Consider the following 25,185-nt stretch of genomic DNA (forward strand, 5'->3'; position numbering starts at 1 on the left):
CTACCAACTGTTTCCAGTTCTGTGAGAACAGCAGACGCCAGTGCTGAGGGATCAGAGCACAAATGGGGTTTATCCCCTTTCTAGGGGACAGCTCCTGACCGAGTGCCAGTTCCCTGCCTTGTGACTGACCCTTGTGCTGCTGGGGGTGGGTCTGCGGAGGGGTTTGAAGCCTTTTCCCCTCAGAGCTGGGGCCCGGGGGACACCGAGGGACTCATCCCAGCCTGCAGCATCCTCCTGGGGGAACGGGCACCGATCTCTGCCCGCCCCGGGCAGCGACAGAGCGAGGGAAGGGTCTGGTTTGTGCCGGGAGAGGCTTAGGTGGGCATCAGGCCCTTCTTTCCCAGAGGGTGCTGGGCACTGCCCAGGCTCCCCGGGCATGGCACGGCCCCGGGGCTGCCGGAGCTCCGGGGCTGCCCGGGGAGGGATTTTGGGCTGTCTGTGCGGGGCCGGGGCTGGGCCGTGTCCCCGCCAGCTCCGGGTGTCCCGTGAGGGCCGCGCTGCGGCGGCCGCCCTTCACCGGGCCTGTCCCTGCTGTCCCAGACAGCGCCGCGGCTGCATGCGGGAGAAGCCATGCCCCCCCCCGGTGTGCGCCGGGCGCCGGGCCAGGCACGCCGGGCCAGGCACGACCTCCCCGGGCCGCCCCCGCAGGGCCGGGGCAGCGCCGGGCCCGGGCCGCCCCCGCCGCCACGATCTCGGCCTTTGCGGCGCTGAGTCACGGCGGCCCCGCCGCACGACTCCGGCCCCGCCGTGAGTCACGCGCCGCCCCCGCGGGCCGAGGGGCGGGCCGGGGGGCGGCCGCGCCCCTACAAAGCGGCACCGCCAGCGCCGGGGCGGCGGCGGCATGGACGGAGCCGGGCTGGGCGTCACCGCCTGCGCCGCGGCCGCGGGGCTGCTGCTCTACCGCATCGCGCGGAGGTACGGCCGGCGAGGCGCAGGGCCGCGGGGCGGGCAGCGAGCGAGGGAAGGAAGGGAGGAGGAGGATGAGGAGGAAGGCTGGGCCATGGCGGGATGCGGCCCGCCGCGGCAGGAAGGCGCCACGCGGGGCCCGGGCCCGCCCCGTGTGGGAGCGGCGGGGCCGCTCCCGGAGAGCCCCGGCAGGGCCCGGGCGGGTGTGCGGGCAGGGCCCCCGCGGGGAGGGCGGCAGGAATGCGAGGGAGGACGGCTGGCAGCGTGCTTCCCTGTCGCCGGGAATGGCTTTGTGCGCCGGGCACAGCATCCCGCGGGCGGTGAGCGCGCCCGGCGCTGCCCGCGGACGCGGCTCTGGCCCATCGCGCTCTGCCCGGCTTCTTCTCCGGCGTCTGTGAGGCAGGGAAAGAGAAGATCCTGCTCCTGTGGCTGGTGGATGTGGGGTGAAGGATGGATTGCTGGGGAACAGGTTTGTAAAATAACAGCGTTGTTAGCACAGTGCTAGAACTAGGGGAGATTCTATACAAGTCAAAATTATTGATTAGGGACCAAAATTCTTTGGTTACTTGTTTCTTAATTGCACAGAACGTTCCTGATCTTAGAACAAAATCAGAGCAGTTGAAAACCAGGTTTGGAAAGCATCAGGAGAGATGTCATGATTCAGATCTCATGAAAGGAGAAAAGCTTAATTTGACAGATTCTAATCTAGCAAAGCATGGAAGGAATGCAGGGATGTGTGGAATATAAGGCTTTTCAGTCCCTGTAGCAGCAATAGACTTTGCAGCCTGCTCATCTATTAAGTGCTTCTATTGGAGACAAGCCAGTCCCAAGGGCTCCTTGTGTTAAGGTCCACTTCAGGTTAATGCTTTGCAAGAGAAGCATCTCCCTGCACCCTCAGTGTGATGCCTAAGGTTTGCTCTAAAGCATTTGCTGTTTATTTAACCGTATCAATGATCAATGAGACATTAGTCCATATACAAGACTTGGCCTTTCTGTGATATATTTAGGGTAGCCAGAAATCCAAGTGGCCTAAAGCAATCCCAGTGAAGCAGGCAAGATTTCTTTGACCCAGTTGAGGCTAGCACGCCTTTTGAGGGAGGAGAGTGGGTTTGTTTTGCTCAGGTTCATCAAAAAAGGTCTCTGGAATGGAAAGCATTTCTTCCCCAAGTCCTTGAAGACTGCCGGTAAATTCTTTCAGGTGACCTTGATCATTCTTTGAGGCTGCATGTTTGTGTTTCTCAATACCATCCTGGTCCTTCTGAATTTCTTATTCTCCTTGGTTTAATGAATCTTCCATAGTCATCAAGGAGGACAGCTTAATAAGGGGCACAGACGTGATATGAGACACAGTTACGATGCTTCCTTTGCTTTTTGTTTGTCAAGGAGATAAAAAATCTGATGTCCAGATACCAACAGAGCCTGTGGTTATCACTGGGTGTCCCTGCCTGAGTGCACTGGGCACCTTTTTCCTGGTTGAGAGGACACTAAGTCTGGCTCTTGGGGGAGGACAGGCTGCACTGTAACTTAAATCACTGTACTAGAAATCTGGTCTTGGGGCTAAATCTTGTCTCTAGCTGCTACTTCTGAGTAAATGCACCTATGTTACAGCTCACCTGCTGGAATCTGGCAGCTGTGATGTGTTTTCCTTGCACTGGAAAATGGGGTTTAGCGTTGGGTCTGCCCTGACAGACCCCTTTACTGACAGGTGATGGGCCTGGGCACAGCCTGGAGTGTGGCAGCTGTTCTGTGCCACCCAGGGGTTTCCCTGCCAGGGATGGAGCTCTGAACCCCGGTGTGCCAACAGTGCCGTGCCAGGTCTTGGTCTGTCCAACTGCCACCAGATGTGGCTTGATCAAAACTGACCTGTGCAAAACAGCTCCTCTTCCCCGTGTACTTTTTGTTCAGATTTGCTGGCATAGCCATTTGAATAATTGCTTTGTAATCCAGTTGTGCCAGAATGAAGACTGGTGCTTGGAATACTTTTAATAGAGAATTGGGTTTTTCTTCTAATCCTTGGTAACCCAGCAAAGAACTCTACATCCACCCGAGTCTCTTTCAAGACTACAGAAAAGTAAACATCTTCATCTTCTGACTTATAGAGGTGGGGAATAGATGTAAATAAAAATATTTACAAATCCAGTTTATTATCACCAGCACTTACCAAGGTAGACCGTTGTTCTGGCAATCCATTAGAAGCATGGACTTCAGCATGACCTTAAATGTGTGTAGAAATGAGAAGGGAAGAGTGCTGGGAAGGAGCCTAAGTTCCTCCTTGTGTTACATGACAGACACAAACTAGTTGCTAACCAGTGTTTGTCAATGGGACCTGCAGAGCTACAGCCTGATTTTTGTGAGCAACATAAAGGAATCCAGCAGCTTCTCACAAAGAAACAGGGTGTCATATTATCTGAGCAATGTCAGACATTTAGGTGTTGATGTCATAACGGAGTTTACTGCAGGTATTTTGCCCTCAATTCTGTCTTAAGCAAATATTTTCTACCTGCAAAACAGTTTGTCCAAGCCTGGGAATATTTCCTGAGCTTGGCTGGGTGTGCAGGTTGCACAGGGAGGTAGCACAGCACATCGGCTGTGAGTGGAATCTCTCTGTGCCTGAAGTAACTCAATCACTTCTTGTTGCTCAGGTTTTAGTTTGCAGGGAGGTTCTCTGTCCAGTGGAGCTGGTTCAGGTTAGTACAGTGGTAGATTATAAACTCCTCAGGAATGATTTGCCTTTTGATTTGCAAGGGATTGAGCACATGGTAAAGGCTCGATTTGTGTTGGCAGTCTCGTACCAGGATCTGACTTTGGAAGCAGCGTGTGCTTTAGCTCACTGCCCTCAGCTGCTGCCTGAATTCAGTCAAGGTAAATATAGCTCCAAAGTAGTTAAATCTGTATTTGAGAGTCTTTCCAAATGCAGAACTTGGTTTTTGTTTTTTCAGTCCTGCCCAATTACTAGAAAATTAGCACCCTATGTACATGTACTTCCCTAAACAACCTTTTTCTCCCCTTGTTCTTCTGCATCCACCAGATTGGGAATTTGGGATTTTTTGCACCTATTTCTATGGCAACAGATTATAGGTTCACAGAAGGAAGTATTATTGCCTTTTATCCTAAATAATCCAGGGTTTAGCCATTTGTTTTGCATATATTGCAAACGAAGTGCTGCTATTTAATCCTTGGTAGTACTTCCTGAGCCTCAAGAGCAAGAAATGAGATCCCGCTTGGAAAAGGATGGAAAGGCCTCGAGTACACTGAGGATTTGTTCTCTGATATTAGCGAGTTCTCAGGTAGGGTTTGGCACTGATGGATTTTGCTTTATAGCATGGCTGCTTTATTCATTTCTTCACCTGTGCTTTCCACTTCTGTTATCCTTGAAATTAGTGCTGTTACCTCTGTCATGTCATGGAATTTAGAGCCTGGGGGTGGGTAGAGGCTGAGGAGTGGTGTGTCTTGTCTCCATGGGTGCCAGAGGAAGGGATTGTGGCAGGTTCTACAGAGCCTGGACAATAACCTCCTTCAGAGGGTGGAGCTCAGGCTGTGCCCCAGGAGCCCCGCAGGGTTTGTGTGCTGCTGGTTGGGGCCTACGTGTTGTATTTGCACAGCTTTTACACCTGTGACAGTGAGGTTGCACTAATACAACAGGTGCTGCTGTCCATCCTCCATCTGGCTGTTTTGACATGTGCTTGGCTTTTGGACAGCGGGAGCTCATGGATAACTCAGGCTATCAACCTAGATTTGTCTGCTTTAAACTCTGGGTTGGTTTGGGGGGTTTATTTGCCTGTTAGTTTTAGCAGTGATATTTTTATCTCAGATCAGTTGAGCCGCCTTGGCAGTGAAGAAAGTTGAGCAGGGAATATTCATTTTAAGAGGGGTGTGGGTGTTTGCATCTATTTTGAGATGAGAATCTGTCATCCTAGTAGCTCCAGCCATTTTCTTTCAGCATCTGGCAGGGAATCCTCTGTACATTCTGACTTTTCAGTGCTTCGTTTCAAGCATATCCTCATTGTTAGTGCCTAAACAGGAGGCTCAGACATTGCTTGAGGGTTTGATGTTTTATGAACTGAGTTCCAAGGCATGGTCTATGGAAATGTGAATGGGAAAAATGTTAATTGTGGAGATCCAGCTTCAGAGGTGATGGCTGAGAGAGAAGACCCACCTGGCTGTTTGGTTGCAGGGTGCCAGACAACACTTCTGCAGCATTCAGATGTTTCAGCAGCAGAGAACTTTCCCTAGAGCTGGGAGAAGTTGCTCTCAGCTGGGAGCACTTTGGCTACTGTTATTTGCTCCCCTGCTCTGTTGCCCTCTCTGCTGCTGCAGTGGAGCCACACAGATTAATTAATTCCCTGGTGGAGCTGGGCTGGTGGCAGCTGGGTCCATCTGTCTGCATAGCTGCCATAGCGAGTCCTGGGCAGCTGCCCTCCCTCGGAAGTGTGACTGGGACTGGTCCTGATAAACCCAGACAGCTGGGCTGTGCTGCCTTGACCTGCCAGGGAGCTCCTCTTGGGGATTGCACTGAGTTTTGAGACAAATGCAGAGCTTCTCTAGCAGGCAGGCTCAGGGGTCGGGCCGCTGAAGTTCTCTGCTCAAACATCTGTCACAACCTGTTTTGGTGGGGCCACGTCACAGCTGTTTGTATTGGCTGTTGTTTTAACAGGATTGCTTTAGAAAACAGGGGGCTCGTGGATCAAGGTCATTAGTCTTTATCCCTTCAGTTCTAGTGCACAAAAGCAGGGGATGCCCATTTGCTGGGTTTCTGAGCACCGTCACCAGCAGCTCTTGTGGATCCTGACTTCCTTTTCCTGGAATCCTGTGTATTAAGCATCAATTCTACTGCACCTTCTCATAGAATAGCATTGCTGATTATGGAGAGGACTCACACCCCCAAATATGCCCCTGAAAAACACTGAAGTGGGTAAATCACAAGGTTGTTATTAAAGATCTGGCATGTCCATGGTACTAGAACAGAGGGATGAGTGTCAGGCAGAATTTATTTCTGCTTTAGCATTCCGTCTTTTCATTGCTAAAAGGACTACTCCAAGTCATACCATTAAGAATGGGAAGATTGGCTGTTTTCCTGCATTTCACTTTTGGAAGCCATTACTTTCCTCTCCATCAGCTGAGCTCAGTGCTCGTGCCCGAGATGTGTGTTCTCCCCCCAGGAAGAAGCCCACGCACGTGACGGTGAACTGCTGGTTCTGCAATCAGGACACGGTGGTGCCCTACGGGAACCGCAACTGCTGGGACTGCCCCAACTGCGAGCAGTACAACGGCTTCCAGGAGGTACGGGAGGCTGGCACGTGCCCCGGGATCTGGGCCTCAGGTAGCACGGCACAGCTGCAGTGCAGCTGAGTGGCCAGCTGGCAGCTCTGTGCTGAGCACCCGCGAGCTCAGCACCTCAGCTTGCAGGAAGAGTCCACTGTGCTGGGGCGTGCTGACCAGAGAGATCGAGACAAATGTTCCTCTCTTGCTTTAGAGGGTAAAAGTGGCCTTGACCTATCCCTTAAGAATACTTGTTTTACTGTATGGAGCAATTCTTCTCTGGTTTTGTATTCTGTTAAATAGCTGAAATCCAGCACCACCAGCTACTTGTGATAGGTGTGCAGGACACTGGAGATGGGGGCAAGATTTGAAGCATTTTGCCTCTTTATTTATTTATTTATTTTGTTACATAGGTGAATGCTAATGAAATGCAGAGCTGCTGACAGAGCTTTGGGAATCTTACTGTCAACCTAGCTTTGATTTTATGATTGAATGTTTGCTTTTCCCCCTACTTTTGTCAGAATGGAGACTACAACAAGCCCATCCCTGCCCAGTACATGGAACACCTTAACCACGTTGTGTCGGGCAGTCCGACTTTCTGTGACCCTACCAAACCACAGCAGTGGGTGAGCAGCCAAATTCTGCTCTGCAAGAAATGCAACAACCATCAAACCATGAAAATCAAACAGCTGGCTTCATTCTCACCAAGGGAGGAGGTAAGTGTTCGTTAGGGACTGCCATCACTGGAGAGTGTTTGTTCAAGGCATTCCCATCTGTGTGTCTGCTATTCCTGCTCTGTTTATTCCATGCTGCAGCCTAGTGAGCAGGAGAGAGAGCAGTTTTTCAGTGTGCTGTGGAATGATGTTCCAACAGTCTTCAGAAGCACTCTGTGGCACTCCAGTGCAGAGAAGTTCAATGATTAGTGCTGTAAATTTACCTAATTCTACTTCAAAGCTGGAATGCTCCCCTGTTCTAGATGAGCACTGGAAACTGAGGCTTGAGCCCAAGACATTTCTGAGATCATCTTACAACTCCAGTACTTCCCATGGCTGAGTTTATGGGACCTGAGAGGCACAACAACCCACTAGTTAACATAAAGCCTTAATAGATTTTGTTTTCCCAAGGCCCTGGCTGTGCTGCTCTGCATTTACAAGTGAAGTGGGAGAGGAATCCTGTGCAGCCACGATTTCCCTGGTTAGACATCTGTGCTTAGGAGGGCAAAGGGACTTTGCAGTTACAGCAACAGGGCTTCCTGCTGAGCAACTTCTTGGCCTTCCCATTAGTTAGTATGCATGGAGGATGGGATAGTGGGATTTCTCCTTCACAGTTTTATGGCCTCCTAAAGTTTTGTGCAGAGAATTTAATGCTGCACTCCTTGGCCTTTAACCATGGTCAAGCCTTAGGGTTAGACTGTGCTGTAGTGTGATGTGTCCATCCTCTGGCTTGCCTAATCCAGTCTGCTTTGTGTAATTATAATGAGTTTAATCAGAGTGATTCCTGGAGAACAGATTGAAATTTGATCATGCTTAATGATAATATTTTTGGCTGGTGCCCTTTTCTCAGCTTTATTTCTAGTCCCTGCCTCTTGCCAGACCTATCCAGTTGCTCAAGTACTGCCAGCCTTTGGCCCCTTTTTAAGCATCCAGTGGGCTTCAGTGCCTGTGCCAGCTGAGAAACCTGGGATTGTGTTATCCAGTGTGCTTGGATAAGGGTGCCAGTGACAGCAGGGCTGGCTGTTCCAGGGAGGGATGAGCCTGGAGTGAGGGAGCCAGAGATATTTTGTGTCCCCTCCTTTGAGGAGAGGAAGAGCAATTCTAGTCACTTGTCTCACCTATGTGGAATTCATAAGATCTCAACAAAGACAGCAAAATCGGGCATGGAAATTCAACATCCTGATGTTGGGCCACAGCAGCCTTCTCCAGGGCTCTTCTTTGCCATCACTTCTGGGACATGGAGGCTGGGCCAGCTCTGTGTGAGCCTGGCCTGCAGCTTGGTTCAGGGAGCTGTCCCTGTGAGCCTGGCGTGATGCTTTGCCTGCCTGTCAATAGCAAACGTGACAACTGGTGAGGCACCTGCACTTCTCACCTACTTCTCCCCCGCTCTTCTCTCTCCAGGGCAAGTACGATGAGGAGATTGAGGTGTACAAGCACCACCTGGAGCAGACCTACAAGCTGTGCCGCCCGTGCCAGGCTGCTGTGGAGTATTACATAAAACACCAGAACCGGCAGCTGCGGGCGCTGCTGCTCAGCCACCACTTCAGGCGCCGGGAGACGGACAAGAGCTACGCCCAGGTACGTGGGGACACGTCAGGGAGTGCCAGGGGCAGGGACACGGCTCTGCCACTGCACCTGCAGCTGCCGCTGGGAAAGGGAGGCAGCAGCCCGGGGCTCTCTAGCCCTGGGAGCTTGGGTGCGTGGCAGCCGTTTAGAGGAGCACACAGATGCGTGTAATGTTAGTTTGAGGTTTTGCTCTTGCTGGTGTCATTCAGCACAGTTGCCAGAAGGTAAGTCTAATGTAATAATAAAGTGGAAGGAAAATAATGGGACAGGCAGAGAAAGGGAGGTAGGGAAGCCAATTTATGAGTGCATTTCAGGAAATTAGAGTACAAGGAGAAAAAAGAAAAAAAAAAAGAGCAATGGGAATTGAATTATGACCTTCTCCTTGTTTCACTGCCCTGCCTGACCTTGGCTTCTGCTCATGTCTCTGCAGTTGCTTCTTGCTAGTCTACAATAATCCCATGTGGTGTCAGCCCAGTACAGAGACTTAGAAGGACTTGAGCAGAACAGTCCAGTAAACCATAGAGTCTGGAAGTGTTTCATACAGCACCGTCTCAAAACCTTGCTGCAGTTTATTCAGCTTCTGACGAAGTGTTTCTCCCTTCCTCTGCAGAATTTGTGTTCCTCCTCCTCTTGCACTTCCATCACCACGCCAGCTCAGGTGGTACTTCTGCGGTTCCTGGCCTTCCTCAGCTGCGTGTTCCTGGTTCTGATGGCCTTGTACGGGTCAGGCGACCCCTTCTCCCTCAGCACAGCTGTCCCCGCTCCTGTCCCCTCCGGCCCCGCGTCCGTGCGGAACAGGACTGGCACGAGCCCCCGCGGTGACAGTGGCAGTGACAGTGGCAGTGACAGTGGCAGCTGGGGACGGGGCTGGCGGGAGCTGCTCCACCTGCTCCCAGAACGCCTGCTGGAGAGCCTGAGCGCGGCGTGGGCCTACGGCAAGAATCACCAGATGGCAGTGGCTGTGCTGGGGCTCTTCACCTGCCTGCTGGCCATGTTCCTGGCTGGGCGCATCAGGTGGGTGTGCTCGGCTTCTGTCTCGCTCAAACTGCTTTAGTAGCAGCTCTCCAGCCCTGTGTTGCCTCGGTGATCGAGGGGTAAACACGTTCCAGAATGGCACGTGTAGTACTGCACGCCTTGGTTCATTGTGGTTAAGCTTGAATTGCTGTGAATGAAAAGCTGCCTGTGCAGCTCTGGCAGAAAATGGAACTGATCTGCTCAGACACTTGCCCAGCAGCAGGCAGGGCTGCACACGATGTGCTGTAGTGAGGGGCAGTACAGAGCCTGCTCAGTCTGGCTACCCTCCCCACCTTCCCTGCCCTTGCCCAGGACCGAGGTGCTTCAGTGGTGTTTGAAGTCTTGTTTGGTTTCTTGTCCCGTGGCAGGCTCCGGCGAATCGATGCGTTTGCCTCAGTCCTGTGGTTCGGAGTGATGAGCCTGCATTTGGCCGAGCGGTACCTGAAGACAGACACGCCCAGCTGGCTGGACACGGCCAAGTTTGGCACCACGTCCCTGTGCTGCCTGGTGGGCTTCACCGCAGCCGTGGCCACACGGAAGTCAACGGGCCAGCGGAGATTCCGGCCCCGAAGGTCAGAGCCAGAGCAGTGACGCTGGGGGAAGGAGGAAAAAAGCCTTGTGAACTCTTTGCGACTGGTGCTTCTCTCTCCTCTTGTTATTTTCCCTTCCTCTGTGTCTCTTTTTTAAAATTAGATAAGCAATGAAGAGCTCTTCTTCCCTTTTTTAAAAATATATATATTTATATATGCACGTATATATATGTGTGTGTATATATATATATAATTTTCCCCCATCCTTGCTTACCACTGTGCTAGCATTTCCACTGCTAGCCGTGGAAGCTACTCGTGCTGCCTCCATTCTCCCTTCCTCCTGCATCCTACGTCAGCAGTACAAATATCCAGCTTCCCCAAAGTCAGTTCTTCCAGCAGCTGCCTCACAAACTGCTCCATAAATGCAGCCTCCTCCCCATTCTGCTCCTCCAGCCAAAGAGATTCTGGCTCCTCCTGTCCTCCTGGTTCTTCTCACTGCCTCTCCATCCTTAGCCACTCACAGAGGAACCCTCTGCCCTGATCCACCATGGGGCCTGGGCCACCTTCTCTTTCCTAATGGTGCTGGTCATTTTAATTTGGAACTGATGGGAACTTGCCTCTGGATTTGGAGTCCTCGTTAACAGGTGCTGTGGTGCCCAGGCACACGAGGAGGGGACCACACTGAGCCCATAACCTGGTTTTTCTTGCCTGCCACTGTGTAGCATCACTTACCTGCACCCTCTCGCTCTGCCCTTCTCCTGGCTCCTGTTTCAAATGGAGAAGTGTCCTCAAGTGCTTTTGACTGAAACTTCAGTAATTTATTCAAAAAGGTGCTTTAAAAAGTCATGTAGCTCAGGGTGTCTTTAATATCTGAAGGTATTCAGCTGTTTGAGGTTAAATTTTCAGATCTACCAGTGGTTGTTGCTTTCAATGCCAGTTTTCTTTGGGTTTTTTACCCACCTGCTCCCCAAGCAACATCTGTGTATAAGGACAGCTGGATAAAAATGCCTCTGTTCCTCCATTCCTATAGCCTTAGAGAGAGAAGTATGGGACTGACAGTCTCATGCTGTGATACCTGGTCAGCTTTCATTGTACACCACTACTCAGTCAGTGTTCATTGCTGAGAACACAGATTGGAAGGGGTGGGAGCTCTGCTGGGGGACTGTATGGCAACAGAGATGGATATTTTGGGTTACTTGCAGGGGTTCTTTTTGCAGTCTGGCGTTGTGCTAATACTGCTGAAAAAAGGGTCTGGAAATTGTGACTTGGAGTTGAGTGCCTGGCACTCCTCTGCTGAAAGCTGTGGTGGCTGGGTATTATTGTGTGGAGAGGAAGGAACTTAGAGCTGTTTGGGTTTTTTAGGATTAACTTGTTGGGGCCTCTTAGGATAAGCAGTCTGATTATTCTGCATGGTTGTTTGAAAGGCACTCCACTGAGTTTCTCATATGGACTTTGGCTTTTCAAGGGGAAATAGCACTTTTACAGAACATCTGCTATTTTCTTCTGTTCAGAATAGCACAGTGGAACTCACCACCCTAATAGTCTGATGTAAGTTAATTGGTGATCTTCCAGTGTATAAACTATAAAATAATCAGAGTGGAGCTCTCACTGTGGAATATCTGCAACTCCTGCTGAAAAATGCAGACACTACTGGGTGCTACAGATGCTGGTGAAATTAGAGGAGCTTTTTTAAAGGAAACAAAAGCTATTTCCTAGCTGCTCATACTTACTGTTCATCAAACTGGTGTTCATTGTGAAAGCATAAAGGTAGCACTGCCAAAAGCTCAGAAATTCGTTAACAATAAGCCAGGCTGAGTCATGGCAAGGTGCAGCTCCTGGCTGTGTGCCTGTAACTTAGCAAGGGAATGGCCACACAGCCCTGCTGCCCACCTGGGCTCTCCTTTGGAATCTTTTTCTGGTGCCTTCAGATGCTTGGAGCTGGATATTGCAGTTAACAGAACCTGGCTCCATTCTGGTGCTTGTCAATGATGCTGAGGGTTGTTTACTTGCTTACCCACAAGAGGAATCCAGCCCCTGCAAAGTCTGGTTCCATCTTCCACGTTCCCAAGTCCTGACCCAAAACATTTGCCTTCCAGCTCACAGGCATGGGAAACCTTGAGCTATTCTGGCCAATAGGTGAAATAAGGCATCTGGACTTTTTTAAAAATTCCTCCCTTCTTCCTCTTCAGGACTTCCAAATTCTCCTCATGAAATACATGTAAGAACAGACTTTTATCTGTGATTGTCTTCTGCACTTACCTGTACAATTTGGATTGAAAGTTCCTCTTGCTGTTCATCCTGTGAGATGTGTCCAAGGAATGGGAGGAATTTGATATTTGAAGGATATACTGAGAAGGCTCAAAGGAGGGTTATGAGAAGCTGACAAATTCTGTGGCAATGGTCATGGTAATGTCATGCCTGATTTCTGTCAGCAATGTCCTTTTATTAATATGAATGAAATTAATCTGTCCAAATTCTCTTGCCCAGTAGTAAGGAAACTCTAAGTGGCAGCTTCTAAAGATGGCTGGCAGCCTCTTCAGATGTTTTATTGTCAGGAGCTGAAAGCCAAGGCTGTGTTAAGCTTCACTGTGTCCCATTTCCTGTCATCTCCTATCTCCTCTAAATATCTGGTTTCCTCCCTTTTTAGGAGCACTTTGCTTTTTTCTTTCTATTTAAACTTGACTCATCCTCAAGCTCCCTGGGGTCAGGCACCTTTTGTGACATTTTGCTCTAAAATGTTATATTGGTTTACCAATATATATATTCTTTTCTCTTGTTATCTTTTTCCCTGTGCAGGGATGGGATGGGGAGGATGCACGCTAAATGTTGGGAACAGGCAGTTGCTAGAACTGTGGGAAGGAGAGGATTTACACTGTGAAGCCTAAATAATCCTGTTAAGGAATGTTTTAGCTCTGTTTGCACAGCAAGTGCAAATCTATACTGAGTTTAAAGTCCTTTAATGTGGGAGATATGTTAACTGCAAGTGACATCCGTTTGTCTTCACTTTATGCAGATTAATACAAATGAAGTATATTTGCTAGTTGCACTAATTTATATGTCAGAACATCAGAAAGCTACTTTGTTTCATGGCCAAGCTGTACAGCTGATCTCTGTGGTGCTTTGTTCACAACTTACAATTGAAGAACTTTTGTGCTCGTAATTGGGAAAATTTCAAAGGTGAAACAGAATAACAGAGTACATATTGAAGTGGGGTTCATTTAATGCCAAAGAAGCTTTTGTTTTTGCTCAGGTGTCAGCTTATCTTCCCCACTTCTGGGTGCTTCAGCATGTCTGTGCTGCTGCTTCTAAAAACAACCACCACCTCAGAGCCTCAAAACCAAACTTGCAGCAATTGAAGTTTTGGTGTTTTAGAGACTCTGATGCTGACAGCCTCCTTTCTTTCTCCTTGTCTCACCTGCTTTTGCTGATGGTGGAGGGTGATGGGTCTTTAGGGGTAAGGGAAGAAAGGAGGAGAAGGGTGGGTTTTGTCCAGAGGTGTTCTGATTTATAAAATGTAGCATTCAGTCAGTCCCAGACAACGAGCCCTGCAGAGAAGTTGTAAGTGAGCAGTATTCTGCTGTTGACTGTGGAAAAAAAACACAGTCAAACCACTACTGCCTTTGCTGAGACTGTTCTTGCCACAGCTGATTTCAAAGCCAAATAGGCTGTTCCAGACACTGCCATGCCATAGGTTCTGTAGGGAAGGTGCTTTGCATTTTTCACTCAGCAGTTAGATATGTCATCTAGATGTAGATATGAGGTACATAATCTAACTGCATGATTGCTTGCCCCAGAGTGAGTCCAGCAGGAGAAAATGTGTTTTTTGGTGCACAGTGGTGCTGTCCTGTGCAGCTGAGGTGCTATTTTCTGTGACACATTTCCTTCTGCTGGGTGGGATAAGAGCCAACAAAGGCTTGGTAACAACTAACAACCACAGCTGACACAAAATCATCCAGAACCACTTGGTCACTGCTTTGAACTTCTTGTTTTCCCTTTGCTGGGCTCTTACTTCAGGCCACAGAGGAACACATGGTGGTCTCCAGGTGCTGTTTTGTTGCCTGAGGATTCTCTCAGCCGTGCAGGCTAGAGCATGTGAATATTTTAACAATATTAGAGGGTTTTAGCCCAAAAGCCCCTAATTCGAGGTGCTGTTTTTTTGCCTGAGGATTCTCTCAGCCATGCAGGCTAGAGCATGTGAATATCTTAACAATATTAGAGGGTTTTAGCCCAAAAGCCCCTAATTCGAGGTGCTGTTTTTTCATACTAACCATGTGTCTGGAGCAGGGGATGACAGCAGCAGAACAGAGCTGAGGTGCTGAAGGATTGTTAGTGGGTTTGTGTGTCACTTGAAATCAAATCTGCTCCATCCCCAAGTGCCTGGCTCTGGCCCTGAGTAGCCATGGCTGATGTGCCAACTCAAAATCTTGTACCCTGCCCAGCAGAGCCAGATTTATAAAGGGGCCAGTGTGGGTTCATTAAGTGCCTTTCCCTGGACAAGATTTGGGACAACACTGTGTTGCTTTGCTTGGTGGAACATGGCTGCAGCATGGCACAGCAGTGCCCATGTGTCTGCCAGGCCAGCGCTTCTGTCCTTCCTGTGCCACCACTGAGCGTGGCAGGGCACGGGGGACACTTGGGCTAACGCTTCTGAGCAGCTCTGCAGGCTCTGCAGGGAGAGCCCAGAGGCAGCAACCAAGGCAGCATCTCTGCTGCTGCTGCTTCTCTTCTTCCTGAGGCCCTCAGTGACAGCAGTGCATGCAAACTGACGCCTTTGTGGCCCTTTACCATTCGAAACACACTGTATTTATCTCCAGTTCTTTCTCTTAACTCCTCCTTTCCTACATCCATGCTTTGCATGCCCTAGTGAGCTTGGGAGTGTCAAAGGGTGAGAACATGTGGGAATATAAAAATAGTGTCGTGGCTTATTATTTTAGCTTTATGAATATTTTTCAAGTGCGCTGAAATTATGTGAAGCTAATAATCATGCTTAGATACTATAGGAAGTATGTATTGATGTAATGTGGACAAAGTATTTAATGCTCTTATAAAAATTAATATAATTAATAGCCAGATAATTGCTCCAGACTGACTGCACCCATGAAAGGCGAAGGGAGCTGTGCTACATGGCTTTGCTTTGGTTTTCAGAGATGCTGTTGGAATTGTGTGCTGTCACATGCAACCTGCCAGTTCCTTCCAGGTGTGCTGTCACCTGCAAGGACACTGGCTCTTTGAGCCATGGCAGGTGCTCTCCAGGGAAAGGGACAGTACTCAGTCCTGAAGCCATCCCCTGTAAAGCCTCATTTGGGACCAAAGCTCTTGTGTGTACAGGCAGGAGGAGGTTCCCTGAACATTTCTGGCATGCCTGCAAGTCTGGATTTGCGTAGGCATAGGATGTGCACATACACACACCTCCCCACTTTGTGCCACCAGCTGGGGAGGAAAGGTACAACTGATGCCAAGCATCTGTACTCTAGAAGGTCTTAGTGCAGGACGTGGCAGCTCTAATTCAACCCTCCTTTTTCATCCAAAGCAGGACAACAGGCAAGAGACAAGAATTCTTACTCTTGGCAGCTGAAGTTTCTAGCTCTCTAAGCCACATATCAAAATATTAATGTGTCTGAGAGCTGTGCCCATTTTAGCACTACTCTCCCTTGTCCTTGTGCCTGTTTTTTATACTCGTGGTTCTGTGAGTTTGACAGGAGGCACAGGCTGTGGCCCTGAGTGAGGAGGTGCAGCAGAGCAGAGCAGAGCAGTGTCAGGGCACACAGTGTGCTGCCTCCCAGCAGTAACCTGTTCTGGGCTGACAGGGACCTGTTCTGCACCCTGGGGAGAGAGGTGCCTGCTGTCCATGGGCAGCTCAGTTCCGAGGGGACATCGAGTCCAGAGGAAACATTTCACCCCCTGGCTGACACTTGGCTCCCCAGCTGCCAGGGCAGATGAAGCTGGGCACGTCCCCCAAGCTGCCTGCCTGTGACTGCATCTCACCTTCTTCCTTCATGGGCTGAATTATCTGGTAGAGGAGTGGGTCCTTCTGCAGCCTGGCCTGCCCCGTGCCCTCCCTTGTCTCTGTCTGTCCCAGGGATGATGCAGCATCTCTGGTAAAATGTGAATTAAGAAGGCACACACGTGTGGTGGTGTCTGTGGATAACAGGGAGCTGTTGGGACAGAGGAGGGGAGGCTCTCCTGGCAGGAGGTGTTTCTTCAGGACCGTGTACAGTCCCAGACCATGTAATACTCTTCTTTATCTATTTATTTATTTTTAAAGTATCTGTGTAGCAGAGTTGTGCCCAACTGTCTAGTAACATTGTGATCATTGTAAACACTAATTAAGATACCCAACTTTTGATGTTCACAATATCAAGTTCTGAAATAAACGGCTTCCAGGCCTTGACTATTTCCACAAACTATCTGACTCCAGAGCCTTTTTTTTTCCTTCTTTTTTTTTATGTTGCTTTTTTTTTACTGTTGCCAGAGCCACTATTACCACGTGACAAATGGCTTGGAGCAAAGGCACAGCTGCAGTGCTCCCTCCCAGGGCTGTGATGTGGTTGCTTCCTGCCTTATGATCCTCTTGATCGCCTCACCTTTTTTTTATCTGCTTCTGGAAGAAGTTTTAGTTCAGCTGCCCATTCTCAGGCATGAAGCACATTCCCATGAGAGCTTTTAGCAGCATCGAGCCCTCTTGACATGGCAGTGGCAAACACTAAAGAGTGCAGAGAACAGGAACAGGATTTTGCACACTTAGCAGGAATTTGTTCAGAACAGATCAAAGTTTAGGACACACTTTGGTCAGAATTCAGTCCTAAGGCATTAATAGGCTCCTCTTTGTTAGTCAGAAAAATTCCTTTTCTGGATGGTTCAAGACAAGTGATTCTTCACTGCCCTGAGGATCTGGCTGCACTAACTGGGTGAGGTTGAACTGATCCAAAACAGTTACAGTCCTAGGACTGTGGTTATGAGTGATAAATTACTGTAATATCTCCCAGCCCATTAAATGAAAGACTTCCAAAAGCCAATAAACCAGTTAAGCTGTTTTCTGCTGCAGCAAGGAGTGTGTAAAGTTGGATCCTTTAGCCCAAAGACACAGAAGGTGCAAAGTTAGGACAAAAGAGCCATGTTGCTCACAGGTGCTGCTCTGGTTTGGCCCTCCACAGCCATGGCACAGTGAGGGGTAGGTATCACTCTTTCTCCTATGATTCATACCAGTCCTGCACTTCTAATTCCCTTTCCCATTCATTTCCTCTTACAAAGCTGAGCTGGGCACATCCATCTGTGTGTGTGGCGGGGTAGATGTGTGTGGGGGTGCTCAGTAGGGCTCCCGGTGGATGCAGAGCAGGACCCCCTTTAAAGGCAGGTCCTCTGGAGCCTGGAGAGGTTGGGCCACTGGGGCTGCAAGACCAGCACATCCCTGGCTGCTGATAGAGGCATGTCCTGCACCAGGACCCTGCTTGGCTCACGTGTTCAGCCTCGTTAAGCCGGTCAGGATTGGTGATGGCTGCCTGCTGCTAGCAGATAAGTAGTTTATAAGATACTTTAAATGGTAATCTTCACTCTAGAGTTAGCATGGCATAATATTGCTGCATCACCTCTTTTATCTCCAGGACAGAATGACACGTGCATAAATCACCCCACAGTGCAAGGCTAAGATTTTCTTCACCCTCTGATTTCCTCCTGGCTTTCCTCTGACAGAAGAAAAGCCATGTAACCATGTTGCTGCTCTCATCTGTCTCTGTTTCCATTCCAAGTGAGATTAAGCCTCCAAATATTGTATCTGCTAAATTGTATCTGCAAAGTCAGATATCTCCTTTTAAAAACATGTGCACTTCATACTCAGTTCTTCATCATGATTTATTTGACAGTTCTATTACCTGTTTCTAGCTAAAAAAATCTTACAGAGGAACAGAGATTCTGGTTCATATTCTAGACTTTCTTTCATGTATTTTCATTCAATTGTCAAAAATAATACAAAATTCCTGTATTTTAACCTCTGGACTTCTTAAAGCATTCTCTGGGTAATTTTCTCATCCAGGGTATTTTCACTGGCATTCCTAAGCTTTTCCACCCTGTATTGTGGGACAGGTTGGTGCACAATAATTTAAGTAAGGTTGAGCAGTTCTTTTCCCAAAGTGTAGGAACATTCCTTTAAACTTTTCAGCACTCCTGCACTGGAAGGTTAGTGCAAACCTGGTAACAAACCAGGTGTTCCTGCAAGCACAAGAGAGGCAGTTGCTGGGATTTCTCATTGCTAAGTGTCTGCCATGCGTGTCCTTTGCAGGTACCTCTCTGGGGACTCCATTACTGTCTTTCCCAGCAGCCCTGGCACAGCCTTCCCTTCACCTGCCACGTCTCTGTTTGTGCCAACACCACCCAGCATCCTCCACCTGACGAACCAGCAGCTCTTCAGGTCCCCACGCAGAACTGCCTCGTCCTCTCTTCCCGGCCGTCTCAACAGGGCGCTCTCGCTGGGCACCATCCCCTCGCTGGCCCGGGCAGGTGAGAGCAGGGGCTGTGCAGAGGGAGCAGGGCTGCACTGGTGCAGGAGGAAATGGGCTGGGAGGGATCCAGGGAGGGTGCAGGGGCTGTGCAGAGGGAGCAGGGCTGCACTGGTGCAGGAGGAAATGGGCTGGGAGGGATCCAGGGAGGGTGCAGGGGCTGTGCAGAGGGAGCAGGGCTGCACTGGTGCAGGAGAAAATGGGCTGGGAGGGATCCAGGGAGGGTGCAGGGGCTGTGCAGAGGGAGCAGGGCTGCACTGGTGCAGGAGGAAATGGGCTGGGAGGGATCCAGGGAGGGTGCAGGGGCTGTGCAGAGGGAACAGGGCTGCACTGGTGCAGGAGGAAATGGGCTGGGAGGGATCCAGGGAGGGTGCAGGGGCTGTGCAGAGGGAATGCAGCTGGATCCACACGTTACAGTCCTGTTGAGGGATGGCTGCTCCTGGGGCAGAGAGGAGTATGCAGCATTAGGGTTTGGGGTTTGGCAGCAGCTGAGCCAGTTGGGTTCAAATGGTTTCGTTTTTGCTTTTAGATTCTGGTTACTTGTTCAGTGGAAGCCGGCCGGCCTCGCAGTCATCCCAGTCCAAGGAATGCCCAACATCAGGTACTGCTCCAGGCCTTCCAGAACACCAGTATTTGCAGGATTTGCACTGAGTGGGTTGAAACACGTGGTCTGGTTGAATTCTTTCCTCCCTGCCCGCATTCCAGTGAAAATGTCCATTTTGCTGCTAGAAATGCTGCAGGGAGAGTCCCTGCTAGAAGTGGGCGTTAAAATCAGGTGCTCTGTGTGTTGGATGTTTTCCCTGGGAGAGCTCACAGGTGACATCACTGAGACAAAACAAGGAACCCTTTGTTGATTAGAGCAGAGTTGAGCCTGCTTGGACAGGAGACCAGCTGCTTCCAGGGCAGCTCTTTTGTAGATTTCCCAGCCGGGTGCAGTGGGTTTGGCTGCTCCATGACCTGTCTGTTGCCCTTCTGACACAGACGGTCCCTGGGCTGTTTGTGCTGCTGCAGAGACAGTCACACCCCGGGCCGATGCAAACCTCCTGCTCCTCAGTACTGCAGCTCTGGGGGACATGCCAGTACAATTCATTCACCTGCAAAATGGATTGTGCAGGCTCTCCTGGATGGGCACAGCTGAGCAAAGACAAAGCTCTCACCAGGCTCCTGATAACCTGATTCCTGAGTCATTCCTGAGCGTACTAAAGTACTTGTGGGATTTCTCTGTGTTTTTTGCAGTGTGGGGACTAAAATAAATAACGGATTTCAGTACATTGGTGGACATTTGCAACTCCCATTCCTTTTCCTGGTAGCACTGTTCAAGAGAACCGTGGACATCTGCAACTCCCATTCCTTTTCCTGGTAGCACTGTTCAAGAGAACCGTGGACATCTGCAACTCCCATTCCTTTTCCTGGTAGTACTGTTCAAGAGAACCGTGCCTGTTGCAGCGGGATGATAACCCGGTGGTTTTGTCGGTGGGGTGTTTCTGTTGCAGATCCCTTCTCCCTGCTGGCGGGCAGCCGTGCCCCCTCCCGCATGCCGTCCCCGGCGCCGTCGGTGGCCGGCTCGGTGACCTCCAGCTCGGGCTCGCTGCGCTTCCGCCGGCCGCTCATCAGCCCCGCTCGCCTCAACCTGCAGGGACAGAAGCTGCTGCTGTTCCCGGCGCAGAACGAGGCCCTGCTGACCCCAAGCGGCTCCGAGGAGCACACCCACTCCGACAGCAACGCCTTTGCCCCCGAGCTGCCCGGCTTCCCCAGGAAGAGCCTCGGCGTGCCCGGTAAGGCAGCGCTGCGCTCCCGGCGGGGCGTTCCTGGGAAGGAGCTGCCTTGCAGCCACAGCCCTGCAGCAGCTAGGCCACGGTGGATGGGGAGCCTTCAGGAGAAGCCCGGGTGGTGAATTTTCCTGTCTTTTTCTCCTTGCAGATATGAGATCTGCTGTGGAAGGGGGGAGTATCTGCAGTGATAATTCCATCAAAAAGGAGGATCACTCGTCACACTCATCTACCTGTGTGGTAGACACAACTACCAAAGGGGAGGATTTGGCAGGCTGGAGAGGTAAGTACAAGTCTGGTGACTGCTTCGTGCACGTGTGAGCATTTCTGTGAGGGTAGCTGAGATCTTTCCTGGAAATCAAATAAATAAGTAGTTGCTAAATGGACCTTCTGCCTGCTATTCTAAGATCTTAACAAAGCTTTTTCCTGTTCTTTGGACTGTCTGAAGAACACTGACAAAGTGCTAAACTGAGACAGAAGAAGAGGCATGGGGATGCAGGTGTCAAGAGCATGAGATGAGATTAAAATAGAGCCGAGCCAAAAGAGACCAATGGAGTCTTTCCTCACAGGAAAAGTGCTTCAGCAATTTCTGCTTGTGCTGAAACACTGACCAGAGAGAAACAGTACAACATATGTTCACTTTTACTGATCACTTCCTTAACATCTCTTTCTACAATAACCTTTTTCCCCTGTGTTCTCCCCTTCTGCCAAGGTCGCTTTGGTACCTCTGCTCTCCGGGGCCTGCTGGCCGTGAGCCTGACCCTCAACGCTGTCTTCACATCAGCCTATGTCTACAGGAGCCTGCGCTGACTTGTGCCAGCAGCACTCCCTTTCTCTCTGGTTCCACCTGGTCCTGAGGAGAAGACAACAACTCAACCATGGCTTCGTGGCCAAGGCCACGCCACCGGTGCATGCTGTTCATCAAAAAACTACTGTACACTCAACTGGCATGAAAATGAACCTGGGCAGCTGCTGCCATCACTTCCAGGTGGAACATATCCCAGGACTGTCCCTGGACTGGCAGGCAGAATTCCCAGCTCCAGCTCAAAGCAGGAGGCCAGTCCAATGGCCCACAAAAGAACTGACCTGAGACACCTGAAAATGTGTGAGCTGCATTTTTAGGAACCTACCCCCAGCTCTTCTTTCTGACATATTGACCTCGTGCTGATGGTGCTGGTAAAATGGGGAGAATCAGAGCAAATGAGCTGAAGAAGAGGGATGGCTTAGTAGCTGGTGCTGGGCTTTGGCTACTGTAACAGCATCCCCAGGCTCTGCTCAGTGGTTCCTCTTCTCTCTTCTCTCTGGCATTCTCCTCTAAATTGTCAGTGGACTTTCTTTAGTTGCCTTAAGCTTGCCTAAGCACATGGGTGACCTTGGCCGCTCTGTCATGCTCTTGCATCTTAGATGTCCTTGTGCTTCCAGCTGGACCTGGCCCTGAGGCCACTTTGACCAGTTCCATTCTGGCCAGGCTGGTTCTCAGCCCCTGTGTGTGCCTGTGTCCAGCCAGCTCTGTGGCTGCAGGGCAGCACAGCCCCCAGGCAGACACCCTGTGCTGGCTGCATCAGAACCTGGAAGCCCGTGCTTTGCTTTGCCCAGGAGGCATGAACTGTGTTACTCTGAAGTGGGTAAAAAGAAAGGATCTCAGTGTGATTTGCATCACAGTCAAAGGGCTTCAGCTCACAGCTCTGCTGGAGTTTTCACTGAAGCAGTGAGTGGCAGAGCCTGTTCTTGCTGTAAATCGCACAAATCTGTTCTGTTGGAGGTGAGTGAGGAGCTGTCTGATTGTATACATCTATCCAGAAACCTGACACCTCAGTCTGACCTTGGGATTTGCTAACTGTTTAAAATATTTCTTACTTAGTAAAATGCCCTGGTGCTCTCAGTGAGAAATGCCAAACCTGCTTCTGGACAATTCAGCCTTCTGGATAGATTCTTCTTTTCTAGCCCAAGGAAAGCAGTAGATTTTCAAAAGCAGTTTGTAGTTTGGGTATTTCTGCTTTTGGGTAAGTCTTCAGCATTGCTTAGAATTCAGGGGCCATTTAGAATATTGTGCTGAACACTCAGAGTCATTTAGTGCAGGTTAGGGAAGAAAAAGAAATCCTGATCTTGATGTTTTGGTTCCCAAAAACCAAGTGCAGAGAGAAGATTTACCAATGTATCAAAAATACCTGGTGAGAAGAGAGTTGACTTGCTGTGTATTAGCTGTGTATTTCCTGAAGCAGGACTCGGATCTATTAGGAGTTTTTCTGTTGTCTCTTCCTTTGGGCTCCTTTACCTGGAATTTCACTCCCCCACCCCAGTGCCCTGTGTTTGTGTCCTGGATTGGTGGTTACTGTGTCTTTCCCTCCCTTTCAGTTCGTTTCTGTTCCTCTCTTACGTTCTTGCATGTGCACAGAGCAAAGTGCATCTGCTGCTGGCCATACTCTGCTCTGAGCCTGGAGCCACACCTCGCAGTGACGATCACCCTTCCTTTCACTTTGTTTTGTTTTTGTTGCACGTTTTAGTTGAGTTCCTACCCAGCCTCACTTGGTAGACCATGGGAGCCCTAACCAGACTCTGGTCAGCGTGCGTGTGACAGCATAAATGGGGCTTTGCTGCTGCTGCTGCTGATTCAAGTGCTGAAAAACTGAGTGTCTCTGTGTTTTCCAAGTCTCCCTGCATGGTTTGAGCTGCCCACTCCCAGCTGCTGCTCCCGCCCTCCCTGTGGCTGAGACTGGTCCCTGCTGTGCCTCGCAGGGGAGGCCAGAGCTGCACACACACGTGCTGATCCGAGGGGCTGAGGAAAGGTCGCTGCTGACTGCATCTCCCTCAGCCTCCTCAGAGAGCTGGGAAGGGCTGCACAGCCAGCACCTCCTGGGCATGGCCCAGAGCCAGGAGAGGCCTGCAGCAGAAAGAGGCGCTGCAGATTGATTAATTCTGTTGTAACTTGCATGAATTGTTCCTTGTAGCCAAACCGGACCCATAACCTTGTAGTAAAGAGATTTTTGTCCCTTTTAGAGACTTTGCACGCTCACCCGAGCATGTGTACAGGCAGGATGATGGCAGAGCAGCTGCCAAGCTTCTCTTTAAGCCTCTGCTCCCTGGGTTTCATGATGTTCTGGTGCAGCGTGTGACATCCCATTCACGGATCCTTGTCCTACGTAGAGGCCTCCTACACAGAGAGACGAGCTGCCAGAAAATGCCGTGGCTTTGCTTGTCTTCATCACCCAGCAGATGTGCACTGTGACTCCGTGTATGCAAACCTCCCACTTTCACCTGCCAGCCTGCACTGAGTTTCACCACCACACTCGACCAGATTGCAATAGCAACCTTCTCCTCCTCTCCAGCAACCCAAGAGCTGCAGCATCTCCACACACCTCTTCCCACCCGCGTTCCAGAGCAGGAACACTGTAACCTGTCACTGCACTTCTGTGGCTGCTCACTCAAACTGTTCTTGGAAGGGGGTTTGGTGACCTTGTCCAAAGCAATAGAGAGACTTTGGGGTTTATTACTGAAGAGGGAAGTTTTTCATTCTGGTGCTAGAACTCTCTCCCGTGGTGCTCTCACGGTTGTGAAGCCTTTGCTTGAGGAGCACACGAGTGTGTGTGTGTGTGTGTGTGTGTGTGTGTGTGCGTGCAGATGTACAAAAACATTTGCAAGGTTTCTTCATTTCAGAAGATCTGAGCCCATGTTTGTCTTTATATTGTTGGCCTTAATCAAGCTCGTGGATACTGTGTCTATCTTGCTGCTCTTTTCTGTACAAAGCTGGTTTGGAGGAAGCAGAAGTTTATCTGGTCCCCCTGTAAAAATATCCATGACTGATGATGTTGATCTTCATACAGTGTTGTTCAGAGGGGAGATTTTATTTTTCTAATACTTTTCCTACTGTAAAAACTGTTGGAGTGTATGGAGTGGGAAAGATCTTTACAAAATGCCCTGATAAAGATCTGAACATGACTTAATCATACCAACAATTAATGATAAGGTCAAGTATAAATGAGCTTTATTTCCAGACCTTTTCCATTTCCTACTTTCCATTGAAAATGTCCAGGTTCTTTTTCTTTGGCTATGGGCTTGTTAGGCATGTTCTGAGACCTTGCAGATACTTTAGATGATTTTGCTGTTCTGAATTAGAAAGAATTTGTATTTTGGAGTCTGGTTCCAGTCCCGCAGTCCGGGGAGTTAGGCAGATGTGACAAATATTATGCACATATCTATTTGATGGGATAGAGGGAGTGGGTAGAAGAAGTTGCTGGTTTCTGAAGTTTGTCATACCTTTTTACATAAAGTCTTAGACATTAAATTGGTCACTGGAGGGGAAAAGCTCATTGCTGGCATATGTAGGCCAGATTCACTGAATTTTAGGCTATTTGTTCAAGCAACAGATGAGGCCTGTGAATGTTTGATTCCCACTCCCTCTTCCTGGGTGCTGGGAACATCTGTAAATCCCTGCTGAACTGGCTGGGTTCCTTGTAACAGGGCAGCTGGACTGAAGGGCTTCTGTTGCCTGTGGATGCTGCTATATTTTTCTTCCAAGCACCATTCCTGGAAATAACAATGATCTTAACCTCTCTCACAGACATTTGTTAAAAGGCTAGAATGGGCCAATTTGGCCCATACTTTTTTTTTTTTTTTTTTTTTTTTTTTAATATATGTTGCATCCAGAAATTATCATCATTGTGTCCTGGGGTGGGAGTAAGGTACAAAGTATTTCTTGATTGAATGGGTATCTAGAGAGGGTGAGGAGGACAACTTCAAGTCCTAAACCTTATTTCCTGTGAAAGAAAGACTGTATGTTATGTGTGTGTACTTCTTTGGGGAGCTCTCTCACTGTACAGTTTAGTTAAACATGCTCCAAGGAGGGAGAAGCTGTTCCTCGGAGGTTTTTAGTTCATGCTTTGTGTTTAAAGAGGAATATTTTTCTTTAAAAAATAAAACCGGATAAGTTTTCACCTTA

At 49.6% G+C, this 25,185-nt stretch overlaps 1 protein-coding gene across 1 annotated transcript; it reads left to right on the forward strand.

The window, feature by feature from the left end:
- The first annotated feature begins 841 nt into the window (after positions 1-841).
- On the forward strand, positions 842-25,185 carry TMEM201 (transmembrane protein 201). Its single transcript, XM_053963031.1, has 11 exons — positions 842-915; positions 6,066-6,186; positions 6,687-6,881; positions 8,280-8,456; positions 9,055-9,458; positions 9,827-10,030; positions 18,264-18,481; positions 19,010-19,081; positions 19,974-20,255; positions 20,401-20,532; positions 20,962-25,185. Exons 1-11 carry the CDS (start codon positions 842-844, stop codon positions 21,057-21,059), a joined length of 1,977 nt encoding a protein of 658 aa, XP_053819006.1. The 3' UTR covers positions 21,060-25,185.

Source organism: Vidua chalybeata, chromosome 22, assembly GCF_026979565.1.
Source record: "Vidua chalybeata isolate OUT-0048 chromosome 22, bVidCha1 merged haplotype, whole genome shotgun sequence".
NCBI classification, from domain to species: domain Eukaryota; kingdom Metazoa; phylum Chordata; class Aves; order Passeriformes; family Viduidae; genus Vidua; species Vidua chalybeata.